This window comes from Chelonia mydas, chromosome 11, assembly GCF_015237465.2.
Source record: "Chelonia mydas isolate rCheMyd1 chromosome 11, rCheMyd1.pri.v2, whole genome shotgun sequence".
NCBI lineage: Eukaryota > Metazoa > Chordata > Testudines > Cheloniidae > Chelonia > Chelonia mydas.
The window spans coordinates 32,747,869-32,771,587 of NC_051251.2; the positions used below are offsets into that span (position 1 = coordinate 32,747,869).

Here is a 23,719-nt window from a genome sequence, read left to right on the forward strand (position 1 = left end):
AATATATATTTTCCAAAGGGAAAAGATTACTGACCCATATTTGATGTAATTACATGAATTTATAAAAAGTATGGGTCCAATCCTGTTCCCAGAAATCAGTGAAAAAACTTCCACTGACTTCAATAAGAGAAGGATCAGTCTTCATGTTTGGATAACTCAAATTCTTTTTGTCATTGCTCTTAACACAGTCTCTGGTCTCAGGTAATTGTTGGCAGCACAGAACCACATTTGATACCATTTTTGTGTTCCTGAGAGTAGCATCATTTGACTGCAAGGAATTGTAAGCAGCTAGCATCAGGCCAAGAATGTCATCAAACATAAACGTAAAATGAAACACATTTATTGTAAATAATAGGCCAGATGCTCGGAACATAGTACACTAAATTTAGCCAAAATCTTTGATATCAATGAGAATTATTTATTGGCACCAAAGCCATTAGATCCATAAATCCAGACATGTAGAATTGCAAATCTTTGGTCCTTGGGATGGAGAGGAGACTAGACAAGTCCCCTCAAGTACTTTATACAGGCACCTTTGTGTATTTGCTGCTTCCATCTTTTTTCCTTCTTAGGGCTTGTCTACATGTGGGTCCGGCCTACATTACAAAGTTTTGCCAGCATAACTATTTCGGTTAGGAGTGTGAAAAAATTATGCCCCTAACCAACATAGCTAGGATGGCCAAATCCCTTAGTGTTGACACAATTATACTGACAAAAGTGTCCTTCTGCCAGCATAATTTATATAATACAGGGATGTGGTTTAACTATGCTGGCAGAAGAATTCCTTTTGCCTCAATACAAGCAGTGTCTCCACTAGGGGGCTTTGCTAGCAATAGCTATATTTGTATAGGTATGCTAAGAAGTGTTTGTAGTGTAGACCAGGCCTCAGGAGACTTCATCTGAATCAACTCATGGTGTGAATTTAAAGTGCATAAATTAAAGTGCATTGAATCCTTGTATGGATACTCAGCTTCAGAAGTGGCCTTTAAGGAGTGAACTAAGGCCATTTTACTTCTGAATTAAAGCATCCACAGAGGGGGTTTAATGCTGTTTAATTTATGTGCATTTACTTCACAGCTTCCATTGATTTGTCTTAAACTTTCCTGAGTGTTCCCATGTAGACAAGCCCTCAATGTCAGTCTTCCAACTGCTTCTTGTAGAGGTGGGCAAATTATTCATAGTGAAAAATTTATTCCGGGGAAAAAAAGCACTCCACCTGTACAAAGCCCCTATAATCAAGCTCAATATAGCTGGAGTTGGAGAGGTCAGGAAGTGGAATCCAACCCCAAAACCCACAAGCAGCGAATGGAGCTGCTGTGCAGTCTCCTTGAGGCTGCTATTCCAGCTGGCTTGGAATAGTAACCACAGTCCCTGCAGGTCAATTGTGATAGATATTGGGGCCACTGGATCTGTGGCACTTCTCCAGTTATGGCCTTCTGTGCTGGCCTGCGTGGCCTTGGTGCAGAAACCCTCTGTACAGCCCAGAGTGGGTTCTCAAGCACCTTTGCACAGACAATATGTAATGCCAACAGACCCGTTTTTGTGGCTGGCAGGATCAAACCTGGGACCTCTGAAGCTAAATGTGTGAGTCTCTTAGCCAGGGCCAGCTCCAGGCACCAGTGAAGGAAGCAGGTGCCTGGGGCGGGCAATAGAAAGGGTGGCCCTCCCTACGTTATTGGGGCAGCATGTCCGGGTCTTCAGCGGCAATTCCGCAGCGAGTCCTTCATTCCCTCTCTTCCTCTTCGGCGGCAGCTCAATTGGGTTTTTCTTTTTTCTTCGCCGCTTGGGGCAGCAAAAAAGCTGGAGCCGGCCCTGCTCTTAGCCAAGGCTGTAGCAGACTCATCAATCTCTAGGTGGTCTAGGTGCCACTAGAGGGGGACTGAGCACCACACTCAGCAGGCCTGGATTACAATTGCATGGATTCAAAGATTTTAAGGACAGAAGGGATCATTAGATCATCTAGTCTGACCCTGCTGTATAACATAGGAAATAAAACCATCATAATAGTCACTTCTGGCCTTAAAACCTATGAACCTATATGGTCTATGAGTCTATGTAATGGGTGGCTGTGTACCTGAACCGAGATAGCACCAGTATGCTAGCTAAGAGGATGGACAGAACTGTGAGGGACAGTTTAACAAACAAAAAAAAGAAAAGGGCCTATAGAGTAGTCTGTATAGAAGTTAGAGAAGAAAACAATGTTGCTAAATGGTACAGAAAATAGAGAAAATAAGTATAGCGTGAAAGTCCTTAAATACTGCTATTTTTATTAAAAGACTTTCTCCCACTTAATTCCAACTGTTCTTTGACTGCCTCTCTATCTTTTCAGACTCCTTTCTTTTATTTTTTCCTGAGAATTTAATGGTTATACTATGTTCACTTGACCTGGCAATGGTTGGGCGGGCCTCCTACAGCTGAAATAGAATCTTTTGGGGTTCATTTTATAGAAGTTTTGACACTGACATCATTTGGGCCCAGTCTTGAAGTCAGTGAGAGTTTTAGTAGGAGCAAGATCGGATCTACACATGTAACTTTGATCTAATGGAGATCAGCATGAAGGCACCATTTTCCTTAAGATGAGCTATTAGCTTTGAGATTTAAAATTGGTGGTACAGTCTCTTCCCCAGAAATATGCAAAGCCCAACTATCTTTAACATTTCAATTAATATATGCCCAGGGCCAGCTCTACGTTTTTTGCCGCCCCAAGCAGCAAAAAAACAAAAACAAACAAAAAACCAACCTGCCGAATACACCACCGGCGGAAAAAACAGGAACATTGGAGGGAGCTGGCGCCGAATTGCCGCCGCTGGCGAGACCCGAGTCAGAGGAGAACAGCAGGAGTGCCGGCCCTTCAGCAGCACCGCCCCAGGCACCAGCTTGCTTAGCTGGTGCCTACACCCGGCCCTGTATATACCATTTCTCTCTGCATTTAGCCCTCAGGTTTATTTAACTCCTTACTTTGTCCAAATTTGGAAGCTGTAATTAAGAAAACTATTGCTGAGAAAAATTACTTTTCAGACAAGTAGCTTGTAGAAAAAATATCAAGCCACACACCTTTTCTATCTGAAAATGACATTTCTTGCAATAGTTTTTAAATTGCCCAGTTTTATTAGAAATACAAACTTGAATTAATCTATTGTCTAAATAATTCTCCAAAAAGTTAAAGGTTGCAGAGAAAATCAATTCCTGGTTCACATCTGCCCTCCTGAATTCTTATTGAAAAAAGTTCAGATTGGGGCAAACTTTAAAATAAAAAGTTCTCAACTTCCTAGAATCTTTGGCAAGTTCATGCTTTTTTATCATGCTAGACATGTGTCATTTGTCCTTTTCTTGATATCTCTCAATCTTTGCCAATATGAACCACAATGAAAAGAGAGAAGAAAAGTTTCAAAGTATGGACCATTCTGGGAATCAAGAAAATAAAGATTTATAGAGAGTTGGTGTAGGTAGAATCTGCTATAAATTATGCACCATAGATACATACTAAAGAATCAAATCAATTTCAACTGTCATATCCCACTGTGAAATATAAGAGCACATTTTCTCATTTTGCACCTGGGGAATATGATAAACTGGCAATATAGTTCTATCAAGGATATAGAGCAATGCTCTCTTCCTCACAGCAGGATATTAACAAATAAGACAACAATATATATGAATTTTCATTAGAACAGAAAAAGGAGAAGTACCCGACAGATAAAATAGAAAATATGAACTTTGCCCTCTACCTTCAAAGAGAAGTAAAATAGTTATTATAATGATTAATGGAAGACCCTTAGCTATAAGCATGTTGTGCACTTTAGGAATCACTCTATATAACCCTCTCATACATAATCACATCATATTTTGGAAAAACAGGTTGAATATAAAGCTTATTCATTTACTTAAGAGCCTCTTGAAAAGTAAATAGATCACAAACAGGAGACCGTCTAGTCATATTACACCTCATAAAGAAAGCAACATCATAAACTATAGGGCACAACAGAGCAAACAAAGATGTTAAATAAAAACAATGAATTTCAGCAGAACAAATTATGGAAGCATGAGGGAGTTGCTAGGACTAATCAAATGACATGAAGCAACAGATAAGGACAGGCTGACGCACAAAAGATTTAGAGAAAAAATAATTTACTGTAAATACACTTGAACCAACAAATAAACAAAAAAAAAAGATACAATTTTGCAGTCCTTACTCAAGATTAAATAATTCCCTCCTTAGGGAAGGAAAATTCAGTGGGAGTTACGCATACCCTGCAGAGGAATGGAGGAACAAATTGGTTCCTTCAGGTTTTATTCAAGTAGCTTCTGTGTGATCATTCCACTCGGACAATGTTCGCCTTCCACTTACTTGTAAAACAAGCTGGGGAGTTCGGGTTCAAAAGGCTTGATAGGCATATGGGAAGTGTGGCTTTGTACTCAAAACTCAGGGCAAATATGGAGAGCTGTGCAGCATTAAGGAAAAAAATTCACCTCGCACTGCACTTTTTGGATCACATTGTGTGGCTGACTCCAAACACTCCAACAGCAGGTTTCTCATCACAGAGGGGGTTTCTATGTAAGATAAGGATTGGCATTATTTTATGAGATAAATCTCTATGGGTTTTGAGGAGGATGCTTTGTAGAACAGCTACTCCTCCCAGCTTCATCCATCCACCCTGTCCCACCAATCCCTCTGAAACCATGGAGCTGTAAGTCTGTGAGGGACTTCAGGGAGAGGTTGATAGTGTTGTTTCTGCAAATCTTTTCCCAGTCTGGGGATACTTGCAGATATTTCAGCTCCTTGATGCTTGGTCCCTAGTCCTACCTCAGTTCTCACTGGTGTCAGTGTGAGATTTGCCTCCAGGAACATATGATGAATATCACGGATTTTTAGCAGGTAAAACTCATAGCCCAATTCCTGGAACTAGCTTACAGTCAGAGTAGCCTGGCTGTACACTGGGTATTTCCTCGGGGTGTTGGAGGGCAGGAATCCTCTCACTTGAAGCCACAGAGTCCACCACAACTGCTACTACAACCTCAAGACTACAGCAGCCCAGACTGCCATTGGGCTCCCTTACCATCCTCCCTTCTACAGGGGAAAATGTTTGACTGGATCTATATACTTGTGAATCCATTAGCCCTCTCCTGATTTATCCTGCATGCTGGGAGTCAGTGAGATATAGCAGAATACAGCTTCATAGCCTGTATCCCCAAATCCTGCCCTCCTTTTCTCCTCTGAGAGAACTGGTCTGACTTAGGTGGGTCAGGGCACTCCATAGCCAGAGAGGAAGAGGCAGGATTTGGCCCTCTGTATTACTATACACAATACACAAAGAGTTCTGCCCTGACATTCGACTCCTGGATTCATTACCTATTTTCTGTATTACGTTGTTCCCTGAAATTGAAAAAGCCATACATAGGAAAAGGAATCTGGACACACAGTACATATATACGGGTTTCAGAGTAGCAGCCGTGTTAGTCTGTATTCGCAAAAAGAAAAGGAGTACTTGTGGCACCTTAGAGACTAACCAATTTATTTGAGCATAAGCTTTCGTGAGCTACAGGTCACTTCATCGGATGCATCCAATGAAGTGAGCTGTAGCTCACGAAAGCTTATGCTCAAATAAATTGGTTAGTCTCTAAGGTGCCACAAGTACTCCTTTTCTTTTTGCGAGTACATATATACATTTTTGTAAATCAAAATGACAATTATCCATGCAAGACAAATGACTTAAATTACATTTTTAATGTATGTCAGATACGCAAATACAAAAAAAATATGTTCTCAACATTCTTTTATTTACTTAGTTTAACTCTTCAGTGAACAGAAGTACATCTATTAACAATGTTTTGCCCAGGTCCAGCCTTAGGTCAAAACATCATCCATGACAACAGCAAAAAAAAAAAAAGACTTTTCCATCCTCTCCGCCCCCCACTCCCGCACCACACGGACACTCAGAGTTTGAAAAAGGAAAAAAAGGGTTGTAAAAGTTTGTTAAAAGTATCTATCATCCAACTAAAAGGATAAACCCCACTCCTGGAGTTGGAGAAAATGCCACTGGTCTCTGATCAACATCTTATAATATGCTGTATGACCTCTGGGAAGCTTGCAGCACATATTGTAATTAAAAATAGCTTTCAGCGTGATCTGTATTTGAGAGGTCTCCTATATAATGTAAGCTCTTCAAGGCAGGGACTCTCGTATAGTGACTTACACAATAGGGCCTATTCTTGATTGATCTCTAGGCACTACTGTAACAAACATGATTAATTATAACAGTAAATAAGCCATAAGACTGGCTATTTTCTCTGTTCTGATGAATTCTTACTATAAAAAGTAGTTGATTGATTTTCATTCTGGCAAAAAGTGCCCAACGGAGAGCCCTGAAGACTTCTATGCCCAGAACTGGTACAGCACAAGCAGCCCACTTCACCACACTGAGTTGCCAATGTGCTTCAGGCTTGACAGGGCTCCCTGCCAGGGGATGAATGAATTCTTTGCATTAGGAAATACTGAACAGTGTTCAGAGAGAAACAACATTCAAACACTACAGAGCTGTTCTATATATAAACTGGTGACCTAACGATGAAAGGCTCTGCTTGCTATTACTGATCCATTGAGTCAGCCATTCGGAAATACAACTTAAAAGGTGTTTAATAAAACAATAGGCATTTGGTTACTTTAGACTGAGATACCAAATGGAAGATGCTTTTTAATCTTTTAAAAATGATTCCCATTTGATACTTTTACTTTAAAACCAAACACAGAAGTAATAGCTATTTTACCTTTACATTCTTTCAAAGGTCCAAATTCCACTATCCTTACTTGTGCAATAATCCTACTGAAGTCAGTGGGTAAAATCCTGGCCCCATTGAAGTCAATGGCAAAACTCCCATTGACTTCAATGGAACCATGATTTTGCTCAGTGGGACTATTCATGTGGTTAAGGAAGCAGGATTTCATGCTATTTGTAACTTTCACTGACTTCAGTATGAGTTAAGGGAATGGAAGGACTGCAGATCTGGCCCCTCTGCATATGCATAGCTTCCACTATGAGGTGTGAAAGAATAGTGAAAAGTACAGATGCCTAATTAACTTATTCCAGTTCTAGTGATTAGATTTACAGTAAGCCTTTCACACTGCAATTATTTCACATGCTGTTATATTTGTTTCTAAAGATGTTTTAAAGTTTCTTTGAACACAAATATATATCATAGGTCCCAATCCACTAATGAATAGGGTTAATCAGCTTCTATCTGAACAAACAAATGTTCCATTAACTAATACCCAAGGTTCTATTTTCACTATTTTGGGGAAAGAGCTGAGATTTTAACAAATAAAATCAAATACTTGTGCTGTAAGTTTCAGAGCAATATATACATCATTCTGATGTGTCGGAATTTAATCTGAAGTCTGGTTACTGAGGTAGAACAACTTGAACTGATTTCAAGCTGCTTAAAAGATATTCTGCAATTCAAATAGAGAGAGGTGATGACCGCAGAACAATGGACATCTGTTTTTAATGTATCTCCAGACATTAAGGGCTCATCCAGCCTTACCAATTGACTTCAGTAGATTTTGGATCAGGCCCAGAAAAACAGGTTTGAGTCAGATCTACATAATAAATCAATTCACAGCACATCCTGTATTTGCAATGTATGGACATAAAAGCTTGAAGTTAAACAGGCTGTTGGAATAATTATTTATTTCAAAATGGCTACCTTCAAGGACTTTTAGATCAAAATTTTGGTTTAATGCAGAGAAAAATATAGTTTTTGTTAGTCTGTCAATAGGTTAACATGTTGTTTCTTAAAAAATATTTTCAGATGGCATATGTATCTGTTCTAAAAATAGTCTGCACTCTGAATCTCTTTATCATGGACCAGAAGGTTAAAACATTTAAGAAGAAACTAATATCTAGGTCAATACAAAAAGAAAAGGAGTACTTGTGGCACCTTAGAGACTAACCAATTTATTTGAGCATAAGCTTTCGTGAGCTACAAAAGCTTATGCTCAAATATATTGGTTAGTCTCTAAGGACCACAAGTACTCCTTTTCTTTTTGCGAATACAGACTAACACAGCTGTTACTCTGAAATAGGTCAATACAGTATTTTTTTCTCTCTAAAAAAAATCTTGATACTGTTATTTGCATGTTATCACATCAGCTGTTTTTTCAGTACTATGCATGCATTTTTGACAAAGGGTCTATGGCAAGTAGTTAGCAACTCTAGTTAAAAACTCAGTTTTTAAGGTCCTTATTAAAGTCACTGCCATGAATAGCCAGGGTTAATTAGTAATTAATAACTGCTTATTTTGAAAAACTGTGAAAAAGGGCCAAATATATTCTCTTGTACTAGAATAAATGGACTGGCAGGTTAAAATATGCTGCTGCTATGGAAAATCTCATCATTTGTTTGTGTGATATCCACAAAACTATAGGTCTGATAATTACATCCGTGACTTATGTATGAAATTCTCTTCTATTCAAAGGGCTTGCACAATAGCCTGTGCAGCTCCTAGGCATATCTTGCAAGTCTAATTAGGATTAAGTGGTGTATAGGCCTTGTGTGGGATCTCTGCACAGGAGGTAAATTTTTCAAAACCCTCAGGGTCATCTGCAGGTTTAAAGCTGCTCTATTGAGTTTTCTGAACGATGACATGCATTTCTATTTTGTACTAGAACCTCTCCAGTAGAACTCAGAGGAAAGAGGAGGAAGAGATCTGGCTGTGTTTAAACAGGATTCACTTTTGGCAGTGCCTTAGGATGGGTCCTTAAAGAAAAAGGTAGAACATCAAAGGGAGAAGATTCAGGTGCAGGGAAGGAGACAGGGAAAGAGAGAGGGAAAGGCAAAGAGGTTGAAGAGATATTTGTGTGAGTTTTGGATCCATGTAAGCTAGGCTATAAATTCAGTTGTTTCTGATGAAATCACTAGGGGGTCCTGATCCAGGCCCATAGTTTGGCATCAGGACCCCCTACCCCTGCTGGCATTAATTTTTTATTTTATGTAAGCCAACAGCGTAGACTGATTGTGTTTGGGTATGCACCATGTGTTGGGCATTGTAGTGTGAACAACGTGAAGTAAAATTCACCATAAATAGCAAATACAAGTTAGACTTACCAAAATGTGCTTACTGATGGTGAATTTTTATTCTATTTGTGGAGCAAATTCCACAGAAATCGTCAGTGCTTTTTTCTTTAAGACTAATTTGTGGGTCTGAATGTTAAATGTGTTTCTTTGTAATGTTCCTCTTAATTTTTAGTCATACAGCAGTTATCTACAATACCTTCAATACACACAAAATATATTTGCTCTAGCTGAATTATATCACTAAGATGTGCTAACAAACATCCATGTAATCAGTTATAAAGAAATAAAAACAAAATAGTGCTTTTATATTTCTTGTCATTAAAACTAATTTTCCAGTGTCTGAAGTGCTAATAGAAATCTGCAGTAATGTCCACTTTTTGCTTTTCTTGGTGCTTGTAAGTTACATTTTTAAATGTAGTTGTTGAGCCTCTGTACAGGGGATTTGTTCCCTAAAAACAACAACAAAAGAAAAAAGCTAGTAAGTTAAATATAATTTTTCTTAAATCTGCCATTTGACCATTGACTCATTTGCATAGGTATGTAGGTGCAATCCGTTAACTTTAATGCTACCTCTTTAGCTTTACAGCAGTGTGGGTCATCATCATGTAAATGATTCCTGACCTGATTCAGTCTGGTGATGCAAACCACACACAAACTCAGTAATATCTTTCATTCCTTATATGTGCAAGTAATGTGCTTATTGCTGTATTACGGAATATAGCAAGTAAATTTGTCATGTGCGGATCCACTGAAGATCGTAATATGGCATAATTATGATCAGGCTACACAGAGCATAACAAATCAATCCAGAACTAGGAAAAATGTAACAAACAAACCTGTCTCCCAGGTTAAAAAAACAAATCTAGTGAAACAGTATGTTGTCAAAGATGTAGTTAACCATGTGTCTTAGATTATTTTCATGCAGAGCATCATGACTGGATCATTCTAGAAGGAAAAGACTATAAAAAGTGTTTTCTGTAAAGGGTCATTTAAATTGTTTATGTTGCCACCATTCCCCTACTTGATCTCTGCAGGCTACTCAGATGAAAGGGTTGTTTCCCTGGTCCCTTGATAGTAGATGTAACAGAGTGGCAGATCAGTCTAAAACTTCCCAGTTTTAATCACATATAACTATGAATAATCAAATAATAGATTTATTATTTCTAGCACTCAGAACTATGGGCCAAGGAAAAAACAGCAATAGATGCGTTTTAAAATGATAGTAAGAACACCGTGTACACTTATTACAGAATTAAAAACTTTATATACAGGAGAAGTCATGCATCAATCCCCCTTCAGGCAAGTGTGCTTTGCTGGCCTGCACCTGTGGAATAAGATCCCTTCCAGTGGTATCAGCGGTTTTGTTCTATCTGAAACTACAGATCTCCTTGCCTTGAGGATTACAAAGCTGTCCAAGTTCTTAACACACAGTCATTTACCACCCACAATGAGCTTGAGCACTCCTTCTCCCCTTGAGGCCAGTCCCTCACTGAACCACCTTCCTTACGTAGGCACTTAAAAGTTGCCTCCAGATGGCATTTCTGCTTTCGACATTGACACTGAAATGTCTCTCCTCAAAGTTCCCCATCACATCGCCGAATCCTTCAAGCAGAGAGTGTCTAATTACACAGATGGTCGAATTATATTTTGCAGTACAATTTCCTGAATTATTTTTAGGCAAATTCTCTCCATTCTTCTTCCACTTTTCCCTCATTCTAACAATCTTCAGGTGAATCCCCCATGCCCACCCTAGACCACAGAAACTGGCTGGATGCAGCTTTCTCAGCAGCTTGTCAATGTTATGGTCAGATGCAGCTACTGGAGGCGAGGTGTCCTGGCTCTCGTATGGATTCCCTCTGTGGTCTCTAGCAAGTGCCTTAACTACCTCAGTTGTCTGTGTGCAAAATGGTGCTAATACTACTTTCCTACCTGAGGATTAGTTAGATGATGAAGGAGAAGTGCTTTGAAAATGAAAGGTGCTAGATAAGTATTAGGTAATGCATATCAGTTCCAGCTTTAATTAATTACCAACCCATGTCAATGCTCAATGTGTTATTTTCTGTTTTAGATTTTTAACCACAAAGTTTGCACCTTAATTTCAATTATCTGCCAATCCTAGATAAAATGTTCTGTAGTCGCTTTGGGGGTGCGGGGGAATGATTCACCATTAAACTGCTCCATTAATTTTAAAGATATTATTCATTTGTCAAGCCTGTTTTTTTCCTATAAAAACATAAATTTGTGCCAATTAGTATATGTAATGTATATTAACATAAATGTGTTCATTGCTTCTTTTAATCATGTTTAAACAAAGTTGTAGCAACTCACTAATCTGCAGTTGATATTGCATGTCTTTTCAGGTCTGCTGGTTAACCCAGTTTTACTGCTACCAGCACAGTGAAATGTTTTCTGTTTGAATAAAAATGTTCTCGCAAAATGCTGCTTTTATATGCAAGTAGTACTAATGAGGCAGTTGGAGTGTTTGTTGTATAGCAACATTGACATTACCATTATTTGGCCATGCAGAGAACTAAGGGGGAGTAAGAGCTGTTCAGAGTGTGGCTCTGGCTACAGGGGGAGATCAGAGAATGCTCAATCAGGACTCTCCACTGTAAGCAAGTGGTGTGGGGGGAGGAAGACAGGGAATGGATGGGGCAGGGAATGGGAACCTTGGGTCCACCATGCTACTCACCAGTCAGAATAGCTGGCTGAGTTCACAGGGTGGGAGAGCAAACTGCACTCCAAAACAGGGGTGAAGTAACTTACTCATCAGAGGAAGGGGAGAACTGGAGTGGAATTGTATTTGAGACATAATTCTTTGCCTGAGCTTCTCTTGGAATGGCACAGTTGCACACTGTCCCTTGCTCTGGACTGAGCTTAGTGGCTCAATTTAGCTCAAAGTGCTTTCCAAACTATGTTGTAAGCTGCTGAGTGCCTTCAGTCTTCATAGTCAATGGAAGTCGAGGATGCTCAGCTCCTCACAAGATCAGGGTCTCTGATTTTGCTTACCCATGTAGTACAGGCATTTCTGGGGTGAAATGCATCAGCTATTTAAGAGATGAGCCTAAACCTTGGAACAAAGTTCACAGCTTACACCTAGCTCCATAACATAAGAACAGCCATACTGGGTCAGACCAATGGTCCTTCTAGCCCAGTATCCTGTCTTCCGATAGTGGCCAGTGCCAGGTGCTTCAGAGGGAATGAACAGAACAGGTAATCATTAAGTGATCCAGCCCCTGTCACCGATTCCCAGCTTCTGGCAAACATCCCCAACTTAAACATCCTTGAACATGGGGACAGTTCAGATCCAGAACCTTGACATGTGGGAGTTTGGTTTTGCCTGTTATAAAACTTTAAGGGTACACAGCTATGCACTCCTTTCAGAACAAAACCTGAAGCAATGCAGAAAACCTCTGTGGTTCCAAGCTTTGGATGAAAACGAGGCTTCTTTATCTTTTACACAAACTTTTAGCCGAGGTTCAGGATCCTGAGATGCATGTAAACCTCAGAATGCTCAAGTGGCCTCCCACTTCCCCAAGAGGTCTCCTCCCACAGGCCTGTGATCTTTCATTTATCTGTTGTCAGTCTTCTTGGGGCATAGCAGTGGCTTCCCCATCTCCTACCAGTGTCACTATGGGAAGCTAACAGGCCTTGGAAATACCTTCTCTCCCACTTTCAGCAAGAGAGGTGGAAGTGGAAGACATATGCTGTCAGAATTCTATTCAGCTCTACTGTAGTCAGACACTTCAGACTGTACCACATGGTTAATTAGGGAAACCCCAGGGATTTTCAGGGCTAACACTAGGTATGTTAATGCTGGTTTCCAGTGCCCTTTGTCTGGCCTCACTGATTTTCCCTTCAAAAGCACCTTTATTTTCCCTCCTGATGCCTCTTCTATTTCTTCACCTACCTCTTACCAGCATTGGCTAACCAAAGGCATTATGGAAAAATTCTTGGAGTCAAATTGTACCTATTTTTCTTTCTCAGATGCTGGAGAATAATGTAGTGACTGGTCCTGCTGAAGTGTGTCAATCATGATGCTACTCTGCTCAGTGTTGCTTTGCCTTAGTCAATGAATCACTATTTAATTCATCATAATACTATTGCAAAAGAGCAAAAGTTCCAGGCAGAAGGAACAGGGGAAAAAGAACATGTGATATTTACGGGAACAAGACTGTGCCTCTAATATTAATCAAGCTATTCACTAACAGATGTATATAAAATGATTCATTAGATGCATGTGTCAGTTAAAAAACCAACATCTCAGTGCATCATATTTGTGCGTGGAAGAAATAAAATGAAGAATATTAAAATCCATCTATTTTTCATTCATTCCTAAAAACCCATTACAATTTTAATTTATAGCATGCTATATAGTGAAAAATCTACTGACAAGAGCATGGTTTGAGAAATCTGTCCAATTCCTTTATTATTTGAGAACCATTGAGCCAAATCAGAGAGACTTATATAAAATTAATGCAAGTACATACCGTTTGCCATTTGGCCTTTGATCTTTCTGCTTCAAACTTGGCAACCTCTTTTCGGTCTTGAAAAGAAACTAGCAATTTCCATATACAAAGCAGAACAATGCCCATCAGAAGGATAGCAAGAGAAACACCCAACATTATCATTGGAATGTTTGGAGGCTGTGGGCAATCTGTGGAAACAAAGCAAGGTATGAGTGTTATTTACAAGTATAGCTAATTAAAAACAGCTGAGAGGAACCTGCTTGTTTTCCTTGCTGGGTGTTGCATGTGCCTTTTCTTTCAAGTTCATGTACGTTTGCAGTCCCTGAATACAAACCCAAGAATTCAAAGTGAAACTCAGCTGAAATATTTCAGAGTAGCAGCTGTGTTAGTCTGTATTCGCAAAAAGAAAAGGAGTACTTGTGGCACCTTAGAGACTAACCAATTTATTTGAGCATAAGCTTTAGTGAGCTACAGCTCACTTCATTGGATGCATTCAGTGGAAAATACAGTGGGGAGATTTATATACATAGAGAACATGAAACAATGGGTGTTACCATACACACTGTAACCAGAGTGATCACTTAAGGTGAGCTATTACCTGAAGCCACCATTTAGCTCCGATTTCCATGAAATTCAAACCAGGTTTAGGAAAAGGTTTGAGAAACTGGTCCAGAAGGATTATACTGCAAGGGTAAAAAGTATTCACTATGGAGGTTTCCCATAGCTCTAATACAAAATTAACTAGATATAGATTCTCTGGAGTAAATTTGGAACACCAAAAAAAAAAGTGATTTTTCCAAAAGAAATGAGAAAAGTGGTTGGCTTAGTGGTAGCATGAAGTCTCACAATAGTCTCACTTCTTGGATTTACGGCACACAGGCATATTGCAGAGGGAAAGATGCTGATTAGATTGTCGGCTTTTTAGTGGATGACTACTAAAACTTATGCTCTAATAAATTTGTTAGTCTCTAAGTTGCCACAAGTCCTCCTTTTCTTTTTACTAACACAGGGAAACAGCATTGGTGAAATGGAGAAGCTTGTGGGGAATGGCATCTCAAAAATAAAGAAAAGCAAGAAAATCCAATATTCCCCTTGAAATGCCTCAGATGTGGGACTGGGATTTGACTCAAATAAATAAGACTAGAGTTGCTCGGATAAAGTTACAACAGAACCATTTTCCATCAGAGAATGCAGTTCTGTCGAAAATCGAAACACTGGGAAATCATGTCAATTTTGCAGAAAGTTCATTTAGGAGAAAAAACAAGGGGAAAAGTTCAGACAACGTTGAAATGTCTCATTTCAACATTTTCAAGACGAAATATTTCAATTTTTTATATTGAAACAACTTTTTGTTTGGAATTTTTAAAACCCTGTATGATTCCTTTATATTACAATATGTAATGTAACATTTTTAAAAAAAATCATATCATCAGTGAAACATCTTGATTTTGTCCAAACAAAATGTTCCGATTGATCCAAAATGATTATTTTTCTGGAATTTTCCTTCATGGAGCATTTTGAAATGTTCAGGTTTTGTTCTGATTCAGAGTGAAGCCACATTTTGAAATATCAAAATTCTCTGCAAAACAGAATTTCCATTTTCCACACAGGTCTAAATGAGATATAGAAAGACTTCTGCTGTTTTCTTATGTCCACTGCCATAATGTAAACAGTACTGCTAACCTAGCTCCCACTAGAGTCCATGACAAAACTCTCATTGACTTCAGTTGGGCAGATCAGACCCCTAGAAACTAAACTGAAGTTGCTTTGTCTTGGGCTCCATTGATCTGAATATACTCATAAAAATACAGACATGGTCTTGCCCACATGAATCCACTGAGTTCTGAACAGATGTCATTGTCAGCCCTATCTGAAATGGTCATGTCCTTTTCATTCAGTGACCAAACCTCATGAGTAAAGATGGAGTGAAGGTAAGCTGAAGTATTGGATAAGGAGATACTGCATAAAATCAGATGCCCAATTTTCAAACAAAAGCACCTAAGTAGGACTCAGAATAACACACTTGATTGCTCAGTTTGGTACTTCAGTGCATATATGTTCATTATACACATCTGGGTGCTAATTACAAGGGTCCAGGTGTGGGATTTGTAAATGTTGATAGGGTGCCTGTGTTTAAAAACAGGAACTAACATCTTTGAACCAGACAGAAGTATTCTAGATACCTCATTTTTGGAAATGTTTCACTTTCATTTCCATGGTGAATGTAAGTTGTTACCATGCTAGAAGTTCAATACCACTTTTTAAATGGTTTCATTTTGCTGTTGTTCTATAAATGCTAGCTAGCAATCCTAGATCAAACATGGGCATTTTAGAATAGAAAATCACTATTATTCTGGGATAGATTTTTTTTTCTAGAACTCAACATAATAATAGGCTTGTAAAGCCAAGAGGGCATGTTCTTTTTGTCAGCTCTCAATTAAAGGATCATTTTAATATTAACCAGTATTACTCATAAAAGTCAATTACTATTTTATGAAATTTTCTTCTGAACCATGGTCTGACGACATTTAGAATTCATTTCAGTTTGGCATAATTTACACAGATTTTATTTTGCATGACTATTTTGATTGATGTCATTATGCAACTCATTTTGAGAGGTCTAGTTTGAACACTGGAGGAAGGCATTAGCTGTTCGTGCAGACTGAACTTCAGATCCACAAGTGAAAATGAGCTTTGGAGTGTTCATGGTGTTCTCATCTTATTTCACATTTGCATACATCACAAAACCACAGCATAATTGTTCCTCTGCTTGAGACAGGCTCAGAAGTGGAACAGATTAGAATTTAGGTTTATTGTCAGAATTCTGTGGGGAATGCTGCAAAGCATTTGCATGCAGTATGCCTGCGTTAAGCTATTTCTATCAATCCTTTTTAAATTAACATAGTAAATATATTTAATAAAGAGACTACCCTACAGCTATGAAAATATTTTATGATCTTGAATCTGGGGAGTGCAGTTTACACATGTGTATACCTTCCATCTTTTTTGTAAAGCTTTGTTGCAACATTCTTTGGTATAAAGCTACTGTATATAATGGCACACTACTATTATTAAACAATAATATTCTTACAGAAGTAGCTGATTATTTCCAGTGCAATCACTTTAATTCCTGAGACAGATACTGCAGAAACACTGCACACAGAATAAATAAAGAAGATGAATGGCTGGAGAACTTTTCCAAACCTCAAGTTATACTGCCAGAAGGAAAGAAAGCATGTGCAGTGCTTTCCTTAATGATGTAACTAACTTTTAGCAGTGAGACACTGGGTGTGTCTAGGGTTGGCAGGCATCTGGTTTTCAACTGGACTGCCCAGTTGAAAAGGGACCCTGGCAGCTCCAGTTAGCTCTGGCTGTTAAAAATCCAGTTGGCGGCAAAGCAGGGGCCTGGGGCTAAAGCAGGCTCCCTGCCTGCTCTAGCTTTGCGCCGCTCCTAGAAGCAACCGCTATGTCTTTGTGTTCCCTGGTGCATGGGTGACCAGGGAGGCTCCACGTGCTGCCCCTGCGCCAAGTGCCGGCTCCACAGCTCCCATTGACCGGGAACCACAACCAATGGGAGCTGCAGGGGCGGCACCTGCGGGCATGAGGGCTGCGCACAGAGCCTCCCTGGCTGCCCAAGCACCCAGGGACTTGGCGGCCACTTCCTGGGAGCCGCAGTAAGCACCACTGGGACCCTACTCCAACCCCCTGCCCGGAGTCCTGTCCCACACCCAAACTCCCTCCCGGAGCCCTCACCCTGCACCCTCCCAACACCTCAACTCCCTGCCCCAGCTGGGAGCTCTCTCCCATAACCTGAACCCCTAATTTCTGGCCCCACCCCTAGCCCAGAACCCATACCCCCCACATCCGAACCCCCTACTCCAGCCCAGAGCCCTCTCCTTCACTCCAAACCCATCATTCCTGGCCCCACCCCAGAGCCCATACCCCCAGCTGGAGCCCTCATACCGCACCAACACCTCAACCCCCTGACTCAGCCCTTTGAAAGTGAGAGAGGGTGGGGGAGAAGGAGCGACAGAGGGAAGAGGTGTTTGGTTTTGTGCCATTAGAAAGTTGGCAACCCTAGGTGTGTCCAAAAATGTATTTGTCTGCCTGGAAATAGGCTGTCTAGTAATTGAGAAGAAGAGTGTGTTCTCTCATGTCCCACATAATTAGGATCTTTAAATGAAAGACAAACACAATAGATAAAGAAATATTTTTAAATGAAAGGACATACCTTATTAAAAATGACTGTTCAATATCTAGGGTAACTTTGTGAAAATCATTCAAAACTTGGTAATAGTGCTGTGTTAAATGTAATTATGTGGGCTAGGCATGATTTTAAAAATATTTGCACATCATATAAAATATTTGCTTCATCATGTCTAGTGTAGCTATTATGGATACTTGTTAATCTATTAAAAAATTTTTGTATCTATATGAATAAGATTTTACAGGTAATTTGTCATGTAATGTGATGGTATTTGGTATCATCATCATCGTCTTCATAATGTTTAGTACTCCCATAGTACTTTTGAAAAAAAAAAAAACTAACTAACTTATCCTCACATCACTTCTGTGTTGTAGAGAATTAAATGTTATCCAAACTCTACAGATAAGAAAATTGAAACAGAGATAGAGTGACTTGCCTCAAGGCCACAGAGGGAGTCAGAGCTGGATTTAGATCAGCAATGTCTCGCTCCTAGCCTTGTGCTCAGTCCACTAGTCCATACTGCTAGTATTGCAAGAACAGTCATGTCTCATTTCAACATCATATGAAAGAAATATTTTAGAAGGTGCTTTTTTTTGGTTAGGTACAGAAATACTATTAACACAAGAAAACACAGTACTGTACGTAACATCTCAGTTTGCTAATCTTCCAATATTTATGGCTTGATTCTCCCAGCTGTACTTTTAATTCACAATCTGTATATATTAAAAATGTGATATTAACAACTCACCTTTCTGCTTTATGCTATGAATGATTGTCCTTCCCTGTTCATCTGTAGCCATTAGAAATGTAGTAACACATTCATTTTCCCCTTGTAACGAGCAGGGAATAGATTTATCCTTTGAGAAATCTGTGGAAAAAAAGCCACCCAGTAGGTCAAGTGCAATTTAACATGTAATAAAAAGAGAGACTATGGATTAATGTGTGTCATGGCCTTTTCACCATACAGTAAAGACAGGAAGAGAACTGCAGAAGTATCCTAAGAATGTCCGCTATATTTAACAACTTTTTCTTCCACTCTAAATGGCTTTTTGTTTTTGTTTTAGATTTTCCACGTATGTTTCAGAAGAGTAGGTCCAGGTGTTGTCAATCTGCACTGACCATCAAGTGCACCTATCAATCTGCTGCAGTGTGAATTTCAGTGAATTGCAAATACTTCCAAGACACTTTCCACCATTTGTCTAGGGAATAGAATAGCCCTGATTCTAGTACAAAGTAAACAATATGTTCTCTTTGGCTTAGAGCTACCGGTAGTATGTCTAGATTACGTTTCAGAAGTAGATAGTCACATTTCAAACAGATACTGATACCTTTAAAAGGACTACCATTTATTCCTTCCACAATGCGATTCCTAAAGAATACTGTGGCATGTATCGTGACAATAATAAAATATAAATTAATAACAGAAAACTGTAGTTGTGGGATCATTGTAATGTGATTCAGAGGAAGGCAGATACAAAAGTAATCCATTATGACAATCTGCCCAGTTTTACTTGCCCCTTCACTTAATGTATTTGTGTGGGAAATCTTAATCCAGTTTTTTTTCAAACCTTTCCGAAGTAGGGAACCTTTCATGGTGAGTTCATTCAAGAGGTGAGGGCTGGGAATAAATAGTTGTGGCAGACAGCAAATAAGAAGTAAAATGATTGGAATCTGAGACTGTATATCCAATTCCAGAAGTGCCACAATTCCAATTCTAACATTATATAATATCTTTATATTTAGAAAATACCCTTCATTTTTAGCAACGCCTGCTAACTCCTCTATAGCTGAACATCTGTTGTTGCTTCTGTTATAAACTACAGTTTCACGACATGTACACAATAACTCAGCTCTAAAAATTAGCTTTTACTTTTAATGAATTTTTAAAAGAAGCCTGTCGGTCTTTGTTATTTTTAGATAGATGTGAGAAAACTAGAAGTTTGTCAAATGGATTTTTAAAAATGAAATGTTATTGGTGTTTAAGGCTCTATTCACCACTCCTTCAGACAAAACTCCTGGGAATTTGGCTGAGTAAGGAGTGCCAAATAGACCAACCTAAACCTCTCAAACATCCAAATCACAAAAAAGGAAACAAAGAAAGAAAGAATTTGGCTTACAATAATGGAATTTTAAAGGAAGCTATTGTACATACAAAATGTCAACTTTCATTTACTACGTATCACATACTTTCATATAATTTGGCCTTTATTTATATCAGACATAGGGATCCAACATGGCCACATAGTCAAGTGATCACAAGATAATCTCAGTTTTCATTTAAAAAAAAAAGTAAGTTTCTAGTTCTCAGCACGGTAAAGAAAAGCTTGAAAAATGTGACCCACGTGCATTCAAAAAGGCTCAAGAACCAGAAGGCCAATAAAAGGAACCCCAAATTTATTACTTTTTAAAAATGCCATGACTCAAACTAATCTCAGGATTTTTCAGGACTTGACTCCAGAGTTTTGACAACACTGCTTTAATTTCTTAAATTTTACTTACACTGAATATATTCATTCCTCCTCCAAGGTGTCCCACTGTTTTAGTATATGAGGTCATTAACACTAGGCATTATCTAGGTTTTTAAAAAATTCATACTGTGGCAAGATGGCCGATTTTAGTTTGGTGGGTCCTGCGCTTTTCTTGGTGGGGAGCTAAGATGCCACCCTTTGCCCCTGCTCTTGGGTGCCGAGGGCCCCGCTACTAGCCCGGGAAGGTGGTAGAGGAGGGAAGCAGGGGGAGGGGTGTGGGTTTGCTCCTCACTCTGAGTCCCAGCCTCTCTCAACCCCTGTTGGTTTCTTACCCTCATCCCCCTTAGGTGGGGGTTACCCTCAGTCCTTAGATGTGGGGGGGAGGGAGTCTCCCTGTCCTGCTGGGCAGGGTCTCCCTTACTCCAATTCTCAGGTCTTCCAAATCTCTGAACATAACTCCAAGCTCCAGTCCTTTCTCCTTCCTCCTCCCCTGTCTGCCTGAGGCAGGGAGTTTTATTAGGTTCCTAACAGGGCCTTAATTGACTGCAGGTGCTCCAATTAACCTGCAGCCACCTTCCCTAGTCTACAGAGAACCACACCTTAATTAGCCTTGAGTTTATATATCTAGCACTCTACCACTGCTCCCTGGCCCTCCTGTATCACAATACAGCCCACTGTAGTGCACACTGAGCTTTTAACAACAAGACAACACAAAAATATGTTTAGTAGACAGTTGTAATTTGCACTAATTATGGTATCTGTGGCCGTGATCCACTACATTACTCCAGTTTTATACCAGCATACCACCATTGATTTCAGCAGAGTTTGAAATCAATGGAGTTACACCAGTATAAAACTGCAATAACACAGTGGAGAACTGGGTCCTGAGAACACACAAAACTCAGTTAAACCTCAATGGGTTCCTGGACATGCTAGTGGATGCAAAAAGAGTTTTAGATTGCAGCATTTATCAGGTCATCTGGAAAATTTCTTGTTTGTCTTTTTAAAAAGGTATCCCTACTGCTCCCCATCTCAAAAAAGAAACAAGAATTTAAATAAAATAACAGTAAGGAGCTGATTTTAAAAACAAATTTATCTGAAGAATAAGGATAAAAAATGTACACATCAGTTCAGGGGTGCTGGAACTAGGGATGCTAGGGGTGTGCAGCACTCCCTGGCTTGAAGTAGTTTCCATCATACACAGGTCTTACAGTTTTGTTCAATGGCTTTCAGCATCCCCACTACGAAAACTGTTCCAGCTGTACCAGTTTAATTCCTTTTGAAGTGTTTCAGCATTGTACTGGGTCAGGTAGCATGCAAGGTTCATCCTAGGCATCAGGACTATAGGATTAGTGCCTGTGGTTTACGTTGCACTGAGATGGAAAGCTGACACCTTTAAAGGGGTGCCTCCTCTTAAATGTTCTTAATTATGCCAAAGTGGGACAAAATTGCAAATAGATCTGCCGCTTACGCTCCTTTGAGTTCTTTTCTAATCATATTGTCCTGGGCTTTTAAAATTGCTTTATTGTGACTAATACAAAGAGTAAGGGAACATGTATAGACCTGATAGGATGTGTGTGCGGAGCACAGCTAGGGGAGAAGTATGAGAACACACTGAACCCTGGCTGTGCATGTGCCTTACCGATGCAGCTCATAGCAAGTGCCTGGCCCTCTCCCCAATCTGCAGCTCATTTCCCTGATCCTCTTCTCTGCCTGACTCCATAAGCTGGGTGAGTATGTTCCTCCTAACCCTGCTCCCTGGCTTGTAGCTCCATACCTAGCTACATGGAGGGACAGATGCCTCCTTGACCTTTCCTCAGTTTCCTTCTCTGGCTCCTGTGGGACATACAGATTTTTGCAACTATCTTGACAATTTCTCTTCATCCATGAAAAACAGTAGCATAAAGTAGCACCTATATAAACTCAGAAACTTCAGCACCTCCACCAGTTGTTGTGTTATATTGACGCCCTGTTGGAGTGTAGGGACAAGAACATTCAAGTGAGCTTCCCGCACAGCACTTATAAACGTGATGCTAGTGCTTAAAAAGTAGGAAGTGAAACTGACTCTGCACAGAGCACTGCCAAGTGCGCAAAGTAGGCAATCTGAAGAAACAGAGAAAAACGTGTATGTGTATTTGTGTGTATTTCTGTTTAGAAAAAGCAATGATATTGCTTAGCGGTCTTGTTTAAAGTTTTATTTCTTTGTCTATGAGGGTAATATTTTATTCAAGGTCAATTTCTGTCCTGGAAGTTCTCATGGACTTCAATGGGATCACTGAATGTGCATCTGAGGGCCGAAATCACAATGAAACTTATGGGTTGGGTATAATTTTACACCTAGATGCTTTTGTCAGGATACTGCTTTCATTGGGAGTTTGTATTAGTGCACATAAGACTAAAATTCAGCCATAGGTGGATTATAGTTTTCAAAAGTTTGTTAGGAAACTAGGTGTATAGTGGTGAGTTAATTAATCTGAAGGGATAAATAGATAGTTCTGACTGCTATTAATAAGGATCTTTTCAGTGCAGTACTGTATATGTAGATAGATAGTGATAGGATCAAATAACCAGTATAATTTTTGGAGCCAATCCCATGGAAAAAAAGCTATGTATGTACTGCAGTAATTTTCAGATATTGTCTATACCTTTATGTAAAACTAATGAAAAATGAAGCTACAATTAACAAGGCAGACAACAAAAGGCAGTTAAATAAAAGATGTACAAACCTTCTGCACTGTTGACAGTTGCATCAACTAATCTACATTTTTCATTGCATTCTGCCTGTGACTGGACATCAGAAGCCAAATGACACTCTATGCAGCTCCTGTGAAAAATAATTCAAAAGCTCATCAATCGCCGTCTGTTGCAAAGCACAAATATAAAGAGGAATATATATGCTGTCTACTTTTTAAAAAGAAGCCAACAAAAGGTCTTGTGCTAGAGATACAGTAGTTCTCAGAAATGTGATATGTATTGCCTCAAGAAAACCCCTGAATAAAGGTACTGTAGTTAAGTACTCTTTTGCCCTTTTTCTTGCTAAAGTCTTGTTAGTTACCAGACAGAACCCCAGGCAACATTATTCATGTATGTCTGCTAAAGAAATGGGGTTACTCATACATAGCATTCATTTTTAAAGATAAAGGTTCTGAATTAAGCCTTCACTAAATACTTGTCAGAAGAATGTCTACCAAATGGACTAATATGTGAGGAGGCTGGGAACCTAATATAAATCTCCCTATGTTTAAAAATCTCTTAAGTAACGTGTTATATTTACCAAGTGACTAAAAACATGTTTAGGTATCTTAACAGATGTCTCTCAAATATGATTCACTTGTCTCAGGAGCTACTAACATAGATACTAATTAAGCTGATGCAAGTTATTGGCAAAAGTAACTTCAAAATATCTTATTTATTTTATTTACTTGTACAATGACTGGAATATTTAAAAACAAACTCGGGGTCTGATCCAACTCCTGTTGAAGTCAATAGAAAGTCTCCCAGTGA

At 39.3% G+C, this 23,719-nt stretch overlaps 1 protein-coding gene across 2 annotated transcripts in view; it reads right to left on the reverse strand.

Annotated features, from left to right (window-relative positions):
- Window positions 1-5,708: 5,708 nt before the first annotated feature.
- The window catches only part of ITGB6 (integrin subunit beta 6), a 48,892-nt gene continuing 30,881 nt past the window's right edge, over window positions 5,709-23,719 (reverse strand). The window contains exons 13-16 of one of the 2 annotated variants that reach the window (XM_007056654.4): window positions 22,942-23,039; window positions 18,496-18,615; window positions 13,562-13,728; window positions 5,709-9,520 (exon numbers count right to left, since the gene is read on the reverse strand). In XM_007056654.4, coding sequence (XP_007056716.2) covers window positions 9,419-9,520; window positions 13,562-13,728; window positions 18,496-18,615; window positions 22,942-23,039 — 487 coding nt within the window. In that variant the 3' untranslated portion in view covers window positions 5,709-9,418. The remainder of the gene's footprint in view (window positions 9,521-13,561; window positions 13,729-18,495; window positions 18,616-22,941; window positions 23,040-23,719) is intronic. The other variant, XM_027819059.3, reaches the window with a different exon arrangement.